Raw genomic sequence first — 20,784 nt, 5'->3', positions numbered from 1 at the left:
GATGTTGATAATATTTTCTGATTTATGGATCAATAAAAATAGATATCCAAAATCCCCTAATATGTCAACAGAATAAAACAGCCATTTTGAATCTGGATTTATTCAGTATTCTATTCTGGAATTCTATGCAAATTAGTGCATATTTAATTAGAGTATGCCTCATTTAAACATAATATCTCAGAAAACTTGTAATTCTTTTATATATATAATTCTTAATGTAATCAATCAACTGAGGACATATGGTGAGTTTTTTTAGTTATTAGTTATTAGAAGTATGGCAATAACTATTAGTAATCCTGGGATGTCTTGCCTTAATTTAGCAGATGATTTTGTTCAAAGCAAATTGCATATGAGAAAAGACACAAGGTATTTAATTTAATTTTAAAAAGAAAAAAAAAACTGAATAACAAAACAAGATAAAGTTTACATTCATGCATTTGACAGATGCTTTTATCCAAAGCGACTTACAATGCATTCAAGGTATCCAGTTCATGCATTTCCTGGGAATCGAACCTTTGACCTTGGTGTTGTTAGCGTCATGCCGTACTGTTTGAGATACAGGAATGCTGCAAAATAAAAATAAAATAAATCATAAAATTAATAGATACTTTTGATTGAATCAAATGCTATTCTATGTTGCAAAAATACATTTTAGTTAACCCTTTTCACAGACTGTGATCAAGCAATTCTATAATTATCAGCATTGCAAATGTAGTAGAGTTTTTCATATTTTATTTTTTAAAAATGTATTATGCATTTATAATGACATATTCTGTTTTATATTACCGTGGCAGTAAATTACAAAATAAATAAATTAATCAATTAAAAAATAATAATAATGAATGCTGTTGCGCAAGTGTTTCTAATACAACGGCTGAGGGAGTGAGAATTTGACATCTCTTGACTTCTGATTTCTGTAATCATTCCCTCTAGATTTTCCCTATTTTTGGAAAGTCATGGAAATGCTATCATTGATTTTTTTCTTTTGCTTTTCGAGCAAATGAGAATACAAAAATGCTATCTGCTGTCATCTCCCGTTCACTACTGTAGCAGTTTACTGACTATGACGACTTCCTCTTCTGAGAACCTCAGAAATGTGAAAAGGATCCATTGTATTTTTAATTTGCAAAAATACATTTTAGTTGTGAAATAAACATTTTAAAATAGCACATACAAAATCTTTTTAAGCCACACAATAGCTTTGGGTGAGCAACCATTTTTGCAGATTTTTTATAAATGGTCTGAGTGAACTCGGTTTTGTCCACATAGAACATCAAACTAGATTAAAAAATAAGAAGAAAGTGTCATATGTGTCCTTTAAAGACACAAAGTAGCAGCACAAAGAGCATTTTTATTGGCCTCCACTGGAGGTCTCTGTGTTTGTGTAATTCAGGTCAGTGGCACATTCTGAGAAATACCACAGGAGGAGAATCAAAGGAAAAGAGGAGCTCAGATACCTCCTTCTGAGAAACCACTGACGATTTCCTCATTATTTATCTGACACATCTGCGCTTTATTGGAAAGTCAAAGAGAACAAAAGTTTGATGGTCAAAGATTTGTACAGTGAAAGTCTGATTCCCTTTTGTACAATGACATTTTTAATATTTAAAGGGGTCATATGATGCAATTTCAATTTTTCCTTTCTCTTTGGAGTGTTACAAGCTCTTGGTGCATAAATAATGTGTTTTTTGAACCTTAAACCACATAAACACATTTCATTACACCAAATACACAAAATAATGTTCTTTTTAGCAGCATTTTTTTTTTATTTAGATTTATTTGGGCAACATCCCTGTAGCTCAAACACAACAGCATGTTGCTAGCAACACCAAGGTCATATATATATTTATACAAAGTAATAATCCTTTATTAGGTTAGGGCTTGTTGTGTTTGTATTGTATGTGCATTGTCCGTATGTTCCTGTGTTTGCTCTCAGATACGCTGCAGGTTTGATGGACGATGCTTTGTGTCAGGGTCAGGACCTTCAAAGCAATCGCGCTCTGCAAGCTCTTGTCGCAGGACTCAAAGCCTACAGCACGTGGGAGAACGTGACGTGTCTGCAAGACTGCCGTGAGTGTACTGGCGGCATGGTGAGTGCGCGCGTGTCTTTGCACCTAAACACACACATATACGCTGATACTCATGTCCTGTTGTGCAGCGATGTCACGGTGTCAAATACAAACCTCCTGAACTGTCAAAGAATAACTTGCATTGGTGTTTTTGTGAACTGTGTTGGCGCTGACATGTTTTACATACTATAATCTAATACAATTTTAACTGGGATTTTGCTGCTGCTTCTTTTTCTTCTTCTTATACCATGATTTTTTTTTCTTATTAATTTTAAACCTACATGAAATATCTAGGACCATTACAGGACCATTTAAAATGATCTAGTCAAGACAAAAATGAAAAAGAAATTATGACCAGTTCTCATTTATTTAAAACACAGTTTTCATATAAATTATCGTTTGCTTGAATAATAAATGTAAATATCAGTGGTGTAATCTTAACAGCCTGTGCTTTTTGTTGGCTCATAGACTTTCCTGTTTATCACAACAAATGGCCAAGCAAAGCGCACGACACTGACAAGGTACACGATACAGTACGAGACCGAACGCGATTTCAGCACGTCTCCACAGACTTGTGGAGTGCTTGTGGTGTGAACAGCATGTATATGTTTAAAATGCATGAAACCACAGGGCTGATGTACATTTTTGTTTTCATCTGACACATCTGACATTAAATATTTTTGATCTCACGCAAACAAAACACATGGTAAGAAAATAGCTTGTGTTAAGATATCTTTTAAATAAATAAGGCTCTCATTTATTATCACACAAACAAGTATCATTATTACGATAACTCAAGTGTTGCAGCCGTTTATTTGTGATGATTTCCATTTGTTTATTATTATTTGTATTATGTATACATTTATATTTGTATTTATGATTTTTTTTGTTTTCATATATCAACTTCCTGGCAATCATTCTAGCATCATTGCGGCGAGTTTTGCACCTCTCACATTTTCTTCAGCATGTTGTGGCATGTTTATTCCCATCCACTTATTTAGCAGGGGCGAAAATACCACCAAAATTAATTCAAATTCAATATATGTGCGAAAGAAGGCCTCTGCATGAGCACTTGTTTAACGTATGATATAGTAAAGCAATATCACATGAGCAAGAGTGCCGTTTTTCCCAAATATTATCATGACTGATATTGAATTTACATTAACAGTTTAATAAATATTAAATTAATTAAATTTTAGAAAGTGTATTGTCAGTTTTTGCTCTACTTCACCAACGTAAATAGTTCTAAACAAACTCTGAAAATCAATTTAAATGGGCAAATATTGGAAAAATTTATTGGTCACAACAAAACATGTCATTTCTATTCAATTTTATGCTAACTGTGTGAGTTTGAGTCAGTACATTGAAAGTGGTCAGATAAAGTGTTTAACACTGTAAACGTTCCAATGATTATATCAGATTTTAAGCGGCTGATTTTTTTTTAAAGGAATAGTTGACCCAAACATGAGAATTTGCTGAAAGTGTACACATCCTCAGGCCATCCAAGATGTAGATGAGTTTGTTTCTTCATGGGAAGAGACTGGAGTGGTGTGAATTACTTGTGGATTATTGTGATGCTTTTATCAGCTCATTCTGATGGCACCCATTCACTGCAGAGGATCCAATGGTGAGAAAGTGATGCAATGCTACATTTACCCAAATCTGATGAAGAAACAAACTCATCTACATGCTACATTTTCAGCAAATCTTCATTTTTAGGTAAAGTATTCCTTTCAGTGATGTTCACATACAGTATGTCAAATGTGTATTTTGATTTGCTTTATTTCACGTTTAAATAGAAACTGTGGTTGATTTTCCTTCCAGGGCTTTATGATGGAAAATCGTATTCCGTCTCTGAAGTGTGACTCCGACGTCTTTGTCACATTTGAGGGCGACAACATGGTCATGCTTCAGGTATTCATAAATACTGCTTTAGCTAGATGACACCACACAACAAATGCACTCAAAAAACTGGCCAGCAAGTATTAAGGGGAAAAATGCTTGGTCACAAGGGTCATGTTTATTACCCTCTTTTTCCTTAAGGTTGTTATTTGTTTTCCTACTTATTTTAGAGCTATTCCCTTAATATAGTCCAATATCACATTCAAATACCCACGTTTAGACAAACAAGACAGTGTAAACAGAAACAACAGAGATATCTACATGATGACTGCTTGGAGGGGAAACTAGACAAGCGGCAATTCTTTTAAAAATATAAACGGTGTCTCACAAACTAAATTGAATTAAGTGGATTATGAAGGCATTAGAATAAAGGGGATCATTTTGATGCAATTGCACACAATTTAATGAGCAATAATGTGTCTCTAGCATCGGGACTGGTTATTAGATGACTGCTGAGATAATTAGGTCAGCTTCGTGATTCATTTTGTGCTGGTACTGATTTGCACCACATCGATTCGGCATGTAAGACGACACACATGCACACATAACATGCATAGAGACTCAAACACAACGTCTGCATTCACAGCTTGCCGAAGCCTAAAGACATGTATTTTCTTCTGAAATTAGATTATGCCCTTCAGTACCAAAATAAAGTCATGCAATTGAATCCTTGGAAACAGACCGATGGTGTTGTCATTTTAACACTAGAGAGTCTAAACATCAAGAAGGACAGTATTCAAAATTGCAGTTGAGAATTTTAGTTTTAATTACCATTTCTTAAACATGTACATTTGTCCCTCTAGTTTGGAATACTGGAGGGAATTTTGAATATCATGAAATATTACAGTTACAAAATATCTGTTTAAATTCTATATTGTTACATTTAATGGTGCGATCAGAATTTAAACTATTCAATAACTGCAGATTCATATTTTTAGCTTTTTTCTAAAACTTGAGCTTAGTAATTGAGTTTTTGCATTACTGTAGTTTATATTTGTGTGCATATACACTACTGTTCAAAAGTTTGGGGTCAATTAAGAATTAATAATTACATTTTTTTTTTTTTTTTTTTATGTTTTTGAAAGATCTCTTATGCTTACCAAGGCTGCATTTATTTGATCAAAAATACAGTAAAAAAAGTGAAATATTATTGCAATTTAAAATCACTTTTATGTTTGAATATATTTTAAAATGTAATTTATTCCTGTGATGAAAAAACTGAATTTTCAGCATCATTACTCCAGTCTTCAGTGTCACATGATCCTTCAGAAATCATCCTAATATGCTGATTTGCTGCTCAAGAAACATTTCTGATTATTATCAATATTGAAAACAGTTGTGCTGCTTAATAGTTTTGAGGAAACCGTAAAAAATGTTTTTTTCAGGATTCTTTAATGAATAGGAAGTTCAAAAGAACAGCATTTATTTGAAATAGAAATCTTTTGTAGCATTATAAATGTCTTTACTGTCACTTTTGATCAGTTAAATGTATCTTTGATGAATAAAAGCATTTCTTTCACAATTCTTTTTCTTCTGAAAATGCATCATCATGAATCACCCTCACGTGCTACAAAAAAGGGCAAAAAAGTTCCATAAAACTAGTTTATATGACTCATGTGCTATTGAGCAAAACTGAAGTCGGTCAGGATTTACAGAATGTTTCCTTCTGCACTCAAATCTCAGTTATGTTTGTACACACTAAATTTGATGTCAGTGAAGTTAAAGGTTATTTGTTTTCACATGTCTCATGACATTCTGCTGAAAATCACTTTGTTGTGTTCCACAAGGTTTGGAACAACATTAGGGTGAGTAAATGGGTGACTGTTGATTTGAACCACTCCTTTCCAACGTATTTTCCAAAAATAAAAAAGCAAGTGTTGCGCACAGCCAGGAACAGCTGTTGTTTAGGAATAATAGTACCTACTATGCGTTGCCAAGTTTCTGATCATCCAGTAGGCATCAGTCATGTGTAAATATGGGTATCATCCAAAAATGAAAATTTGCTGAAAATGTACTCACCCTCAGGCCATCGAAGATGTAGATTAGTTTGTTTCTTCATCAGATTTGGAGAAATGTAGCATTACATCACTTGCTCACCAATGGATGCTCTGCAGTGAATGGGTGCCGTCAGAATGAAAGTCCAAACAGCTGATAAAAACATCACAATAATCCACAAGTAATCCACACCACTCCAGTCAATCAATTAATGTCATATGAAGTGATAATAGCTTCCTCCAGTGAAAAAGTCCATCACCTGTTGTCTCTCACATAAAAATCACATGCATATTTGTTTAGAGCTGTTTTGGACTGTTTTCATTTGTAAATGGTGCTTGATCTGTGCAGATTTCTCTCCTGATTCAGACAAGACGACTTTTTTACTGGAGAGAGCAATTTTATGCATAGAGGACTCATATTGTAGCTGGAAGCAAAGGTTTGATGTTAAAATGTCTTAATGATAGATTTGTTTCTTATAAACACACAGCTTTTCACTTCACTAGACATTAACTGATGGACTGGAGTGGTGTGGATTATTGTGATGTTGTTATCAGCTGTTTGGACTCTCTTTCTGATGGCACCCATTCACTGCAGAGGATCCATTGGTGAACAAGTGATGGAATGCTACATTTCTCCAAATCTGTTGCCATGAAGAAACAAACTCATCTACATCTTGGATGACCTGCGGGTGAGTATATTTTCAACAGATTTTGATTTTAGGTGAACTCCTTCTGGCCTGCGTGTCTGGAGTTCTGAACACTACAGTAGTTTTTCATTGTACATCAAACTATTTTTATGTCACAAATCAAATAAACATCTCATGATATTACCTGTTTGAATCAGAGAACATATAGCTAAATTCTCTTTAAAATGTAGCCTTCTGCCTTTGACTATTACTTTAATATATCGTAAAGCTGCAGTTTTGCTGTTTCAAAGCATACTTCAACAAGTTTTTGGCTATATTTGTGAGGGCTGTTATTTGATTAAGTGCTTTAGGCTAATGATTAACCAATGCCGGAGGTCATATTGGGGCTTGTGAAAATAGAGGGTGCTGGGATTGTGGGACCAAACATTAAACCAAAGTCACAAGAACCGTGAGAGCCCTTACCAAAAAGTAGTATACTCCAAGTTTATTTTATTAAGCATACTTAAGTAAAGTTCAAGTATATTTTTAAGTATACTTTATGTAGTAAGTATACAAATATCCTTGTACTAGTAGTATACTTGTAAGTGTACTATTTCAATACTCCTTGGGACTAAATTGGCCCACTTTCTAGTATATAAAAGTATACTTTTAGTATAACAGTATAGTAAACTTTGAGTACACAACTAGTTTACATCTATGTTTTTAGTTTGTAGTGCAACTATACTAAAAGTGAACTTAAATGTATACTGATAGTTTATTAATTAAATACTTGTAGCAGGTTTAGTACACTTTGAAGTATAGTCTCAGTAAACTACTAGTTTTTGAAGTATAGTCTCAATAAACTACTAGTTTAGTAGTGAACTTTACATCATACTTTAAGTATACTACTACATCCCTATTTAGGTATTAATTTGTATATATTTTGTTATATGAATATCTGAACATATAAAACATCAAAAGAAAGAACAGGGTATCTGCTTGTCAACGAAAACATTTTATTCTAGCTTCATGCATTCTTTTTTTATAAACACTTGAATGTGGGTAAGTTTTATAAATAAAAAAATAAAGAAATAAACAAGATTTTGAACAAAAAGCTGAAAAAAGACTATGAATTGGATTCAGAATGATAATCAAAACGTAGATGGAGTCGATCAACACCCCAAAGCTTGACAGTCATTATTACCTCTTCATGGGTCGACATTTTATTCCATAACGTTGCACAGTTTTGATGCTGTTTTATGTCTGATGCTCGTGTTAGAATACATGTGGAAGCGTCTTTTGTTTCGGTTTCTTCTTCTCTTGTGTTTTTTTGGAAATTCTGTACAGAAGATGTGTACTAGCGCCCCCTACCATATAACAATGAAAACATCCTAGGGGCACAAGTATAGCTCAAATATATTTAGACTTTTTCCTAAGTATAAGTCAAGTATACTTAAATGTAATTTTAAGTATATTTCTGAGAAGTACATAAAGCCCATGTCTGAGAAGTACATAAAATTAGACTGAAAGTATACTTTCCAATTTTTTTGTTTAAAAGAAGTATACTAATAGCACACTTGAATAAACTTCTTTTTCGTAAGGGAGGCTCTGCCAGCCACTTTATTTCTCTTTCTCATTCCCGCTCTCAGATTGGTTTTGGGGACTTTTTTGTAGGACATCAGTCTAATGAAGTTATTAAGAGATTTTAGCGTCACCTGTCATGAGGGAAATTAGCATTTAGCTCCAAATTTCATACACATGACCAGCACACTGTTAAGTTTTGGCTGCACCCTGAAAGAGTGTGTCCAATTCAGTTACATTGAGAAGATTGTTTTACAGTATGCAATTGTACATAGTGCAGATGTGATGGCAGGAGTAGAGGAGGTTCAATTTTGGCATATGTAGGGCAGAAACATACACAATGATTATGACACAATGAGTAATTTACTCTCTGTAAGTAAAGACAGAGAGACTTTATTGTCATTGTACTGCTGTGCAAAACAACAAAATTTAGTTGTTTTTTTTTCTCAAACATTCACATAAAACAACAATAAATATAAAAATGTCAATATAGATTACAAGTTTAAAAAGATACTTAAAAAAAGCAACAGACTGTTTAAAGTGTGCTGTGCAATTACAAATATAATTTATAGATGGTAACCAATCACAGGGTTTAAGTAGGTCCTTAAAAAGTCTTGCATTTAGATGTACATTAAATTTCAGTTAATAAAATAAAATAAAATTCCTTAAATGGTACAACAAAAGTCTTGATTATAATTATTGATGATTAAAGGGATAGTTCACCCACAAATGAAAATTTGATGTGTATCTGCTTACCCCCAGGGCATCCAAGATGTAGGTGACTTTGTTTCTTCAGTAGAACACAAATGAAGATTTTTAACTCAAACCGTTGCAGTCTGTCAGTCATATAATGGCAGTCGATGGGTTCCATGGCTTTGAGAGTAAAAAAAACATACACAGACAAAACCAAATTAAACCCTGCGGCCCGTGATGATACATTGAGGTCTTAAGACACGAAACGATCGGTCTGTGCAAGAAACTGAACAGTATTTATATCATTTGTTTACCTCTGATCCACCGCAATGTCCAACTGTCCTGAGTGTGTTCACAACATCCGGCGAGTGACGTCAAAATAAATACGGTCGGGCAAAAAATTCCACGTTGTCTGATGATATATCAAAATTGTCTTCCATTGTGATGATACTGCCACCTATCTCTCAAATGGACCATTGACACTCCCAATTGAGATTGTAGATAGAGTGTCAGTGGTCCATTTGAGAGATAGGTGGCGGTAACAGACTGCAACGGTTTTAGTTAAAAAACTCAGTTTGTGTTCTACTGAAGAAACAAAGTCACCTACATCTTAGATGCCCTGGGGGTAAGCAGATAAACATCAAATTTGTATTTTTGGGTGAACTATCCCTTTAAACTTCAAAAGGCTACGTTTTCATTGAATAAATATGAGCGCTGCCTGGTTGTTTTTTATATAAATGTATCCCTAGAGGGAAACAACTGTCTTCAGAAAAGTATCGATGGGATTTTCATTTCATCATACTTGTAATGCCTGATAAAGTATGAGCGCAGTGCTGCTTTGCGTACAGCCGTTACCGGGGAAACCGCTATATTTCTGCTGCTCCAAATGCGACAACTACTGGAAGAGAATAAATTTGCATTTTCAATCAGCCCGTCTGCATTTTTTGTTCAGATCAATGCCAAAATCAACATTTGTTTTAAGCAGAAAACATGCAGTGGTAAATGTGAAACAGTGGATTGATAAGAAGCTAATGTGTCTTCTAAAATCAAAATAATTAAGACCGTAAGATGTATTTATGTTTTAAACTAATATAATAATTTATACTTTTGACTCATTCCTTTTCTCAAAAAAATGGTTATAGGCTGAAATGTGAAGATTATCATTTTATAAAGCTTTGTTTTTGTGAAAACCTGTATCAGAACTGTAAATTATGTTTTTAACAGTCATTTTATGGTTTAATATGTTACCATAGACAGTGCCCTACCCTGCTCATACAGTATTACGTTTATTTGTGCAGGTCTTAAAAAAGTTTTTAAAAAGCCTTACATTTGATTTTCAAAATCCTTCAGATACCCTGAATAAGGAAGTGTTCAATAGTTGTACAGCTCTAGCAAAAGAGCTATTTTTCAGTCATGTAGTATAAGAGTAAATAATTCTGTATCTGTACCAGAGCGGAGGATATCAAAAGAGGTAGTGTGCAGGGTGAGTGGGATTTTGGAGGTTCTACTCCGATATCTGGACAAATAAATATCCTCAACTGATGGTAACTGTATACCAATGATATTGTGTGCCATTTTCATAACTTGTTTCAGAGTGCTTATTTTCAGAGCTCCTCTCTTGTACCACTACCGTGCCAGGATGTGATGCAATATGTTAGTGCACTCATTGCACATCAATAAAAGTTCAAAAGAAGTTTCTGAGGCAATCTTAGTTTCTTTAATCTTCTTAGAAAATAAACACATTGATGTGCTTTTCCAATGACAGTGGAGGTGTGTGTAGTCCAAGAAAAATCCTCTGTAATGTTCAGCCCCAAGAATTTAAAACGGGATTCTCTCCACAGCCACTCCATTCATAAGCACAGGACCTAAAATCTCTTTTGGATCTCCTTTGTCTTCTTGGTGTTAAGGATGAGACTATTGTTGGAGCTCCAGGCTGTCACATTTTGTACTTTGTTCCTGTATGCATACTCATCATTGTTCAAGATCAAGCCGATGACTGTTGTATCATCTACGTACACCTAAGTGTTGTGTTGTTTTGCAGGTGGTGGTACGAGAGCTGCTGACCCAGTACACCAAACTGATGGGGAACAACTTGGTGATGGGACTGATTAGAAACTGGACCAGCTCAGTATCAGACAGCCTTAGAACCAGGTAAGAGGATAGATAGATATATAGATAGATAGATAGATAGATAGATAGATAGATAGATAGGGGTGCTCCGATTAATCGGCTACTGATCGCTATCGACTGATAATCGCTTTGGGAAGTTTGCATCATCACTAAAGTTTAGAATTTGCATTTCTTTTTAAGTCTTGCTAGTGTTTAACCATTCAGCACTTGTGCGCTCTCGGTGCGCTCATGCACACTCAAAGCGCGCGCACATAAGGCCGCCTCACATACAGCTCAGCAAATCAGGCTTTTGCTGAGTGTAAGCTATTGTGCAGCAGTTGCCCCATTGTAAAAACTGCATGATCAAACATTTTAGGCGAGATAATTATATATTTTTGAAAAAAATTCTAAAACATTTCTTCATTTTATTACAATAATAATGTAATACTAATTACATTATGTGCAGTTTTTACATTATGTGCAGTTATTACATTATGAGTTGCTACAATGGATGAATGGATAGATAGATGTCCACATCTTTAATGATGTTCTGAGCTCAATCGTGACATTTCGGGCTTAATGCTCTTCATTAGATGGCATTTGTCTGTTGGCTTCGCTGCGTAAGATCAGCTTCTATTATCTAGCCTCTAAAACTCCATATTCCAGAAAAGCCACACACACACTGTTCAGCCCTGAGAAACCTGTCTACCATCGCTTGTGTTTACTCTCACAATTAGGTCACCAATTTAGCAATTTTGCCTAAGAGGAAAATTTGATAGGTGTAATTGTTTTCCGGCCTGCTATTCATAACATATTAACCAAAGCCGAAATCTTCAGTCGCCCGGCATACTGTAGCCTGAATAAAATCAGCTTTTATTTGTCTAGATGTGATTCTGATAGTACAGTGATTTTATACAGTATCTCTTTGTTTGACCGAGTTAATCTGTTTTGCTTTTGGCTGTTTCCTTGTTTATCTAGCTTTCTTGGCTTCAGCGTGGACAAAGTAGGAGACCTAATGTTCCTACTGAAAGCGGTGAGCTACAGGGAAAGGGTGTTACAGCGCAGTCTGGCAAGTCGACTTTACACTAAGGTCAGTTGTTCTCACTGAATGACTGGAAACAAACAGAGTTTCCTCTCTGTGTGTTTTACTGCTGCTTATTTTAAAGCAGAGCAAGTGACAAGAGATCCATGGCAAGTGTGAGTAGCTGTGAAATGCTTTGATTGAATATTTATTGGCGGTAAAGTTTAAAACATTTTAAGTACCCATAGGATGAAATTTTTTTTAGATTGAATATTCTAAGGACATTAAAATCCAGTTTTCTTGTTGTGATTATAATGTTATTTAAAGGTTACAAAAGACTTTTCTTAGAACATTCAAGTAGAAATGACATTATAAGGACGTTTCGAGAATATTGATCTCAGAACGTTTTCTCTCAAACTATATAAAATATTAATAAAATTAGAAGAACATTCCACAAACATTACTTTAGGAACAATACATTTATATCACTTTTAAAAAAATGAGATCTCAGCAATGTCTCATGCTTACATTTGCCAAGATCCAAGGGCACAGAATTTAGTAGGGACGCTAGGGACATGTCGCTATCAATATCCAGCGTCTACTAATTGTCCCTAGCGATAATTTTGATCAAACAATTAAATATATGTGTATGTAACCAATGTTGTTGTATTTCGGCCGCATCTGAAATAGGTCATACCATTGATATTATCTGAGAAGTTAAAGGGGTCATATGATGCTGCTAAAAAGAACATTATTTTGTGTATTTGGTGTAATGAAATGTGTTTATGCGGTTTAAATATCTCTTTGGATTTGAGACTTTAGTCTTTGCAACTTTACAGATCTTCTTTATGCACCAAGAGCTTGTAACACTCCAAAGAGAAAGGAAAAATTGAAATCGCATGATATGACCCCTTTAAAGTAAATATGCTAGAAAACGGCATGCTTTCAAGGACGCACATTTAATAGATGTGTGGAGCAAGAACAGATAAGAGAGCAGAAGTGTTTCAAACATACAAGCACAGTTCAGCTGAATGATAAAGTTTACCCTCTTTAACTTTATGCTGTTCTGCTGTTTTGTTCATCTGCTGCTCCCATTTGCTCTCTTTACATTGACTATCACTCTATAGACTAATACAATCAGATGCAACAATCGGATGGGTCAACAGTGTAATTATAAATGTAATTACAGAAATTAATTACAGATGTAATTACATGCAGGTATTTTTTTAAACTATAAGTACAATGTAAAAACATGTATGTATTGTACCAAATGATAAATTTAAATGTAAGTACATAGTAGTTAAGGCCACTTAATATAAAGTGGGACCCAACAATCATTTCTCAAATATTTATTAAAAAATATACTGATAAACTGAACATTCACTTCAATGGTATGAGAGACTGGATGATTTCAGCTGATTTGCTATTGAACTGTCAGCAGCTGAACTGCAGTGCTCAAACTATTTCAAATATAGTCAATTAAGCTACAAACTCGATCATAATGCTCAATGTTTCCATCTAACATGTATTTTGAGTGTTTCACTAGTTAAAAGTAAACCTGTTAGCTCTCCTGGATATGTTTGCAGATGTGTTAAATGTTATCTTTGGAATGGAAAAAAATATATATATTATTCAACATCATACTTTTTTCTCTTATTTCAGTTAATGTCATTAAACTAGCGAGCTAAGCCAGTAGTAGTGCTGACAGTGTCGTGTAAACATGGCTGAGGACGCGAAAAGCGGAGGAACAGACTAACCGATTCAATTGAGTGAGTCATTTACGCTGGAACCGCTCCGATTGATTCAAACTCGTGATGCGATCATTCAGTTCAAGCGATTCACTAGAAAATCACAGCTACTTTATGCAGGCTGTGTGCATTTTACTGTGGACTGACTGTTTTGAAACTTATATGGTAGTTACATAGCACCTAGACCTCAGTTATCATAAAAAAAGCCAGGAAATTTCAGTTTTGACAACATGGGACCTTTAAACCGCATAAACACATTTCATTACACCAAATACACAAAATAATGTTCTTTTTAGCAACATCATATGACCCCTTTAAAAAGCATGTAGCCTATAGTGATGGGTGAAACAGAGCTTTTGAAAGTGAAAATGGCCAAGTATGGTGTCCCATACTCGGAATTTGTGCTCTGCATTAATCCCATCCAAGTGCACACACACACACACCAGTGAGTAGTGAACAAACAAACACACACATACTGTGAACACACACCCGGAGCAGTTGGCAGTCATATTGCTGCAGCGCTCGGGGAGCAGTTGGGGGTTCGGTGCCTTGGCCTGTCTAATTAATATTCATGAGCCTCTCTTCTGATTGGCCTGTTGATTTCTGAGACATCATAGCGCTAGCTGGAGGCAGCAAAACGAAGGGGAAACTGGAGGCGGCCCATTCAAACCAGCGCAGATTCGTTTGACAACATGGGACCTTTAAACCGCATAAACACATTTCATTACACCAAATACACAAAATAATGTTCTTTTTAGCAACATCATATGACCCCTTTAAAAAGCATGTAGCCTATAGTGATGGGTGAAACAGAGCTTTTGAAAGTGAAAATGGCCAAGTATGGTGTCCCATACTCGGAATTTGTGCTCTGCATTAATCCCATCCAAGTGCACACACACACACACCAGTGAGTAGTGAACAAACAAACACACACATACTGTGAACACACACCCGGAGCAGTTGGCAGTCATATTGCTGCAGCGCTCGGGGAGCAGTTGGGGGTTCGGTGCCTTGCTCAAGGGTCTCACCTCAGTCGTGGTATTGAGGGTGGAAGAGAGCACTGGTCATTCACTCCCCCCACTGACAATCCCTGCAGGTACCGAGACTCGAACCCGAGACCTTTGGGTTACAAGTCCGACTCTCTAACCATTAGGCCATGACTTTCGAAAGTCAGAATCAGTTGAACCACAGTTGCGTCGCAAAATGATCCACTGTTTCGAAATGCTCTTCGTATCGCGAATCATTTGATTCAGATCGGGACTTCGGAGCGCGTATCGCGAATAATTTTTCGATTTTTTTTAATTATACAGTACAAAACATCAAACCATTAAGACAGTACATTTATAAAAAACAAAGCAAAGAAAACAGAAACGAAGTATACACAAAAACAAATCCCCTAAGAAAATTAACCATGTTTTTTTTTGAAAACCATGGTTAATTTTCAAAAGGGAGGTGTTGCCAGGTAAAAGAAAAAAGTTATAAATCTACACATAGGATGAATATGCAGTTCTCTCCTTAAACATGAAGAGGTCAAACAACAGATTAATGAGTTACTCCAAATTTCACAAAAAGCTTATGGACGTGATCATAATATAAGTCAGATATTGAAGTGAGCTGCTGTTTTTGTCACTCTTCTGATGAAGATTCATTCAATTGTTTGGCAATATACCCACACAGAGAAACTTTGGTCAGATTTTTCATTTTTTTTAATGTTCATCCAATTTGTAAGTGACTTTTCTTTCTGTTTTAAAAATGTTTTCTTTGGATTGTTTGAGTACTCAAAAGAGAATATAGGAAAATATAACTTTATTTGTGTTTCCTGATAGCTAAATTTCACATACATAAACAGAAATCTGGCTCTAAACCTCCCTTTTCTTTATTCAAAGTTGGTCTAGACAAGTATATTGAAACTATCCAAAGTTCTGTTAATCCTAAAGCAGTGAATTCTATAGTTTCCAAAGTCGGACATCGCTTGTTATGATTTTCAAGGGCGTAGGAAATTAGTCGTGGTGCAATGACATGTCCCTATCAATATCCAGCAACTACTATCCTACACCCTTGCCAAGATCCTAAAGCATGTAATCAGATGTCATCTCTTCAAAATGTATTTCAAAACAAGATTATTTTTACTATGCTGTTCACTTTCATTTTATAGTTCTCTTGCAGTCATCCTTTGTTAGAAACATCTGAGACTAACCTGATAAAAACACAAATGTTTAAATGTTTCCCTTTGAAACAGGAAGATTTTGTGATTTCTGTCTTCTGAATTAGTGCAAATTGAACCAGTTGTCGCATTATTTGCAACAGCTTGCATTTTTGTTTAAATTTTGTTTTATTATGAGTTTTTAGCAAAAAAACGTTAACCTGAGTTGGACAGGACATATCAAACAGTCCCTCCAGGATTTTGCGATCTTGCATTTACAAGAATCAAATTGAACCAGTTGTCGCATTATTTGCAACAGCTTGCATTTTTGTTTAAATTTTGTTTTATTATGAGTTTTTAGCAAAAAAACGTTAACCTGAGTTGGACAGGACATATCAAACAGTCCCTCCAGGATTTTGCGATCTTGCATTTACAAGAATCAAATTGAACCAGTTGTCGCATTATTTGCAACAGCTTGCATTTTTGTTTAAATTTTGTTTTATTATGAGTTTTTAGCAAAAAAACGTTAACCTGAGTTGGACAGGACATATCAAACAGTCCCTCCAGGATTTTGCGATCTTGCATTTACAAGAATCAAATTGAACCAGTTGCTGCATTATTTGCAACAGTTTGCATTTTTGTCAAAAAAAATGTTAACCTAAGGGGGGAAAGCTATATTAGCTAATCAATATCTCTGAGCACAAACAAACTGACCATTACATGTTCAACTGTCTTGCTGCTGTATTACAGTGAATTGCATTTGTTAAATGAGCAGCAAAGGACTGAGCACTGGGACTTCAAAAGGAAAGGAAAGTTTGGATTTGTGAGAACTACAATTGATTTCAGTAATAAGAAAAAAACAAAAAAACTAACTACTCTTACTGTAATAGGTTGTTTGCACTTGACATCATTGCTGTGGCGCAAAAAGCAGCTGGAGGGCAGGAGGTGATTTTTCTATATAGGAATTGCTAGCAGAAACTCAAAATGCCTATGTTTTGCGTTGTTTATGGATGCTCAAATCGGTCAAACCGAGAAACCACAATGAGCTTTCATCGTGTACGAAAATTAGTTGTTCATAAGGGGGGAAAAGGCAAGAAACTGACTGAAAAACGCAGGAAAAAGTGGCTTATAAACCTGCCTTTGCTGTCGGGAGCAGCAGAGTCGGATAATGCTCGTGTGTGCAAATGGTTAATATAAGATATTATAATATATTGAGATATTAATAAAGAAATGTATAAATAGGTACAGGGCTGCTAACTCTCACGCATTCAGCATAAAACAGTCAGAATTCACTCAATGCCAAACGCTACACATAGACACGATGTAAATAAGATATTATATGTGCAGTTTAGAGAGCTTCATTGATTATAACGGAACTTTGTGAGATTGCGATAAATGGAAGTTTGAGTGACAGCATTTTAGTGATGACATGGAAGCGCTATTTGCTCGCTTTCTAGGCTATAATCAATTCATAAATTGAATAAAAGTATTGTTTTACGTCCTGCAAACAGGACCAACGGCCACATACCCTGTACATGCAGCAAAGTTTCAGGAGTGACATATATCCCGCATCTTTCATATAAATGTGGGATTCACTTTCGAAATAGCTTTTTTGCAATCAGGGTTAGTTCAGGTAAGCAATTGCTTAGCCTATATCCACCGCCTTGATGGCAGAAAAATCGCTCCTCTTCATAACATAAGGATCACATCCAACATATGTTGTGATTTTCTGTTTATACCTTTCTCTTATAGTTCTAAACCAGTATAGTACGGACTTTCCTCCATCTCATCCATTCTGTTTTTCACTTCCTGCCCTCCATCTGAATTTCGTGCATCATCAGAATCACGTGATTGCAAACAAGCTATTATATAGTATAAATACATAATGATTATATCATATTATTGTATCATATTTGCATAATGATGCAAATCAACACAAAAATCAGTAATACAATTTTGAGAAAAGTTGCAGCAAATTTAGTCATTTTGGGCCACAATAAAAAAATTAATAAAATAATCGAAATCCTAAGAGAGTTTTTCTCTTTTTAGGGAAATATCAAAGTGTTCAAATACTTAATACACAGTAAAAAAAAAAAAAAAAGTCTTTAACTCTGCCTAATACGCAGTGGTTATGTTGGTTTGCTAGTCGGTTGCAGGGGTGGGACATTCTCATTCTAGAGAACATTTGATTGGACAAAAATCTGTGTGATGCAACATGAGTCCTGAAACTGTAAATTGTAACAAATTGCATTCAATGCTATTTATTCCCTTGAACAGGTAGAGAAAAACAAAGATGAGTTCTTCATGGCCTGGAACGCTTGTTTACATCACGTGACCACTTTGGCTATGGCACACATACATAGAGGTGAGAGAAAGGGGAAGTTTATCTACATTATTTATAGTCCATGTGTTGCACAAATGTCAGCAGATGTTCTTTTTTACATCCAAATTCTCAGAAAAGACTTTTAAATTATATCAGAGGGGTCCAAAAGATCACCCTAAAGGATGACGGGATGCCGTATGCACAACAACCCCAGAAAGTATTTGGACACTGAAGCCACACATAAAAATAAACCTCTGAAAGTCACTGAATTACTAAAAAAAATAACAAACCACAAAAAAGTGTGGCACTTTTCATGAAAAGTATTTCACAAAAAGATCAGAGGGTTGAAAGTCATTGCAAAAAGGGCTTAGAAATGGGAAGTTAGTTCTGAGAAAAACGGGCGCAGCATTTGATTGCAAATGACACTGGCTTTGAAATTCAGAAATCTAATTGTGACTCAGGTGCTTAAATACATTTTTGTAAAATTTGCATGCATCTTAGCATCACATTATCTGCAAATTCCAATTAAGGAAACTAAGGAATTAAGGAAGTTAGTGAATTGCCAGATGGTTTGATCAACTGCAGACAAATAAAACCTCAAATTAAATTTGTAATTACACTTAGGATGACAAAATGACTATTCTTAATGAGCATTTTTGTCTGAATTTCCAGTTGAAAAATCCTAAAAGTTAAGTTTAAGTTACAGATTTGAGCAACAATTACTGTTTAGTGATTTCACTGTATTTATTTATGAAATAATTCCAATAATAATTCAAATAAACATACAATCAATATAAAATCAATAAATTGAAATAAATTATTATTTTAAAAATTATTATTTTATTTTTTTGAAATAATAATTAAAAGAAATGTGTAACACATCAAACAAAGAAACATTGATAATCGTATAGTCTTAAAACCTTGAGCAGTGTTTTTGATGTAAAATTGAAGGGTTTTGAAATATTTGTCCATGAAAATAAGTCAAAAGACTAATTTAAAGACATTTGTTGCAGTGAGGATGTTGCCGCAACTAATCCCTAAAAGCTAATTTTTCTTATTTTACAATTAAATGTGTCCTAAACTCAAGAAGCACATTGTATTAGTAGTGCATTTGTGTGAGGTCTAGAGTAAGTGATTCATGTGCTCGTGTAGACTATAAACTCACCACACGTCTTTGATCATTAAAGACACTGTTCAACTTCTCTTTGACTTTCTGATTCACTCTTACATTCAGTAAGCAACAGAAAGGTGCTGTGCATCTGATGTTCTAGAGTATTTCCACATGCTCAGTGTGTGTGTGTGCATGGGTTTGTGTGTCAAGATATATTTTCCTCCCCTGATAGCATATTTCCATTCTCTCACCCTCCTCCCACACACTTACACACACACACACAGATCATGCGCTAATTTTCTCTGAGATGGTGCTGATAACATTGAGATGAGGGGCTTTTATTCACACTTTACACGAGTGTTCCAGTTTGGGCTTTCATTTATGATATTAATACTGACTTAACACGCATGATTGTAACACATAGTAGCGGTCACAGATCACAGAATATTTATTGCATTGTTCAGTGCCTCAAATCAGTCATAGAGAGAGAGTCACAGGTACTGTAAGGAGATGCAAATAGCCAACTCTGTCAATTCAAGCACTTCTGTCCATTCAAAGCATGGCATAAAATCTGCCATAATATGATATTTTAATAATATTTAAGTTGTTTTAAATAAAAAAAAAGCCATTTTAATAGACTCCTATCATGAGAAATTACATTTTCCTTCATCTTTTGAGATAAAAGAGCTTGATGCACTATGAAAATGTACTGTAAATTTAGGAAATTTGTGCAGTTATGAATGAAGAATGATCAGATTAATAAGCATTTACTCTCAATAATGTGACTGTAGGAAAGTTCTCAGAACTTTAGCTAATGTTCCGGCAAGGTTCTATCAAAGTTATGAACAAACGTTCTTCTGGTTAACAGAACATTCATTGGAAGTTATCTCGTCTTTAATAATATTCTCAAAACGTTAGCACAAAAAACATTATGCATATTTTTTCCTGAAACTTCGGTTGGACATTCGTCTAACATTTTTTTTCAAAATGTAACATTCGAAAGTAACATTCCCAGAATGTTTGCGAAACGATAACATGGAATGTTGGGGAAACGTTTTAAGTCATTTTTAAAACTGGAACAGTCCAAAAGAATGTTTTTGTAACTTAATTGGAATGTTAGAAAAACGTTCTTAGAACATATTTTTGTTAGCTGGGAAAGTTCTACCTTTCAGGTAAATAGATACATCACATTTTTGGTAGTTTGCTTACTCTAGAATGCAAATTCACTAGCTGAATCCAAAATATGATGATTTGAATGATAAATACATTTCTGTTTTAAATTGTTTTTGGTCTTTCCTCTTTCAAGCTGAAAAAAATATTGCCTAGATAGAAAACATCTGCCCGGGGGTGCAGCAGATTTTGGTACATCAAAGCACTGCTTCTCATTTCAAATGTGAAAGAAGTGTTTCTTAAAGACAAAGTGTCTCATTTTATTTTAAGGGTCAGGGAGAAGGTGAAAAATAG

The 20,784-nt window shown here is 34.8% G+C and overlaps 1 protein-coding gene across 7 annotated transcripts in view; it reads left to right on the top strand.

The window, feature by feature from the left end:
• The window catches only part of LOC107655583 (acyl-CoA oxidase-like), a 46,154-nt gene that overhangs the window by 10,567 nt on the left and 14,803 nt on the right, over positions 1 to 20,784 (top strand). For 4 of the 7 annotated variants that reach the window (XM_016443152.1, XM_016443135.1, XM_016443120.1 and 1 more), the window contains 5 exons: positions 1,937 to 2,090; positions 3,894 to 3,983; positions 10,907 to 11,016; positions 11,953 to 12,064; positions 18,164 to 18,251. In XM_016443152.1, coding sequence (XP_016298638.1) covers positions 1,937 to 2,090; positions 3,894 to 3,983; positions 10,907 to 11,016; positions 11,953 to 12,064; positions 18,164 to 18,251 — 554 coding nt within the window. Of the gene's footprint in view, positions 1 to 1,936; positions 2,091 to 3,893; positions 3,984 to 10,906; positions 11,017 to 11,952; positions 12,065 to 18,163; positions 18,252 to 18,367; positions 18,494 to 20,784 lie in introns of those variants that run through there. The other 3 variants (XM_016443162.1, XM_016443127.1, XM_016443143.1) reach the window with 3 other exon arrangements.

The sequence above is a fragment of the Sinocyclocheilus anshuiensis genome, unplaced genomic scaffold (genome assembly GCF_001515605.1).
Source record: "Sinocyclocheilus anshuiensis isolate Anshui unplaced genomic scaffold, SAMN03320099.WGS_v1.1 scaffold1463, whole genome shotgun sequence".
In the NCBI taxonomy this organism is placed as follows: domain Eukaryota; kingdom Metazoa; phylum Chordata; class Actinopteri; order Cypriniformes; family Cyprinidae; genus Sinocyclocheilus; species Sinocyclocheilus anshuiensis.
Note: the sequence above shows the minus strand (reverse complement) of the source record. Positions and strands in the feature narration are given on the sequence as shown.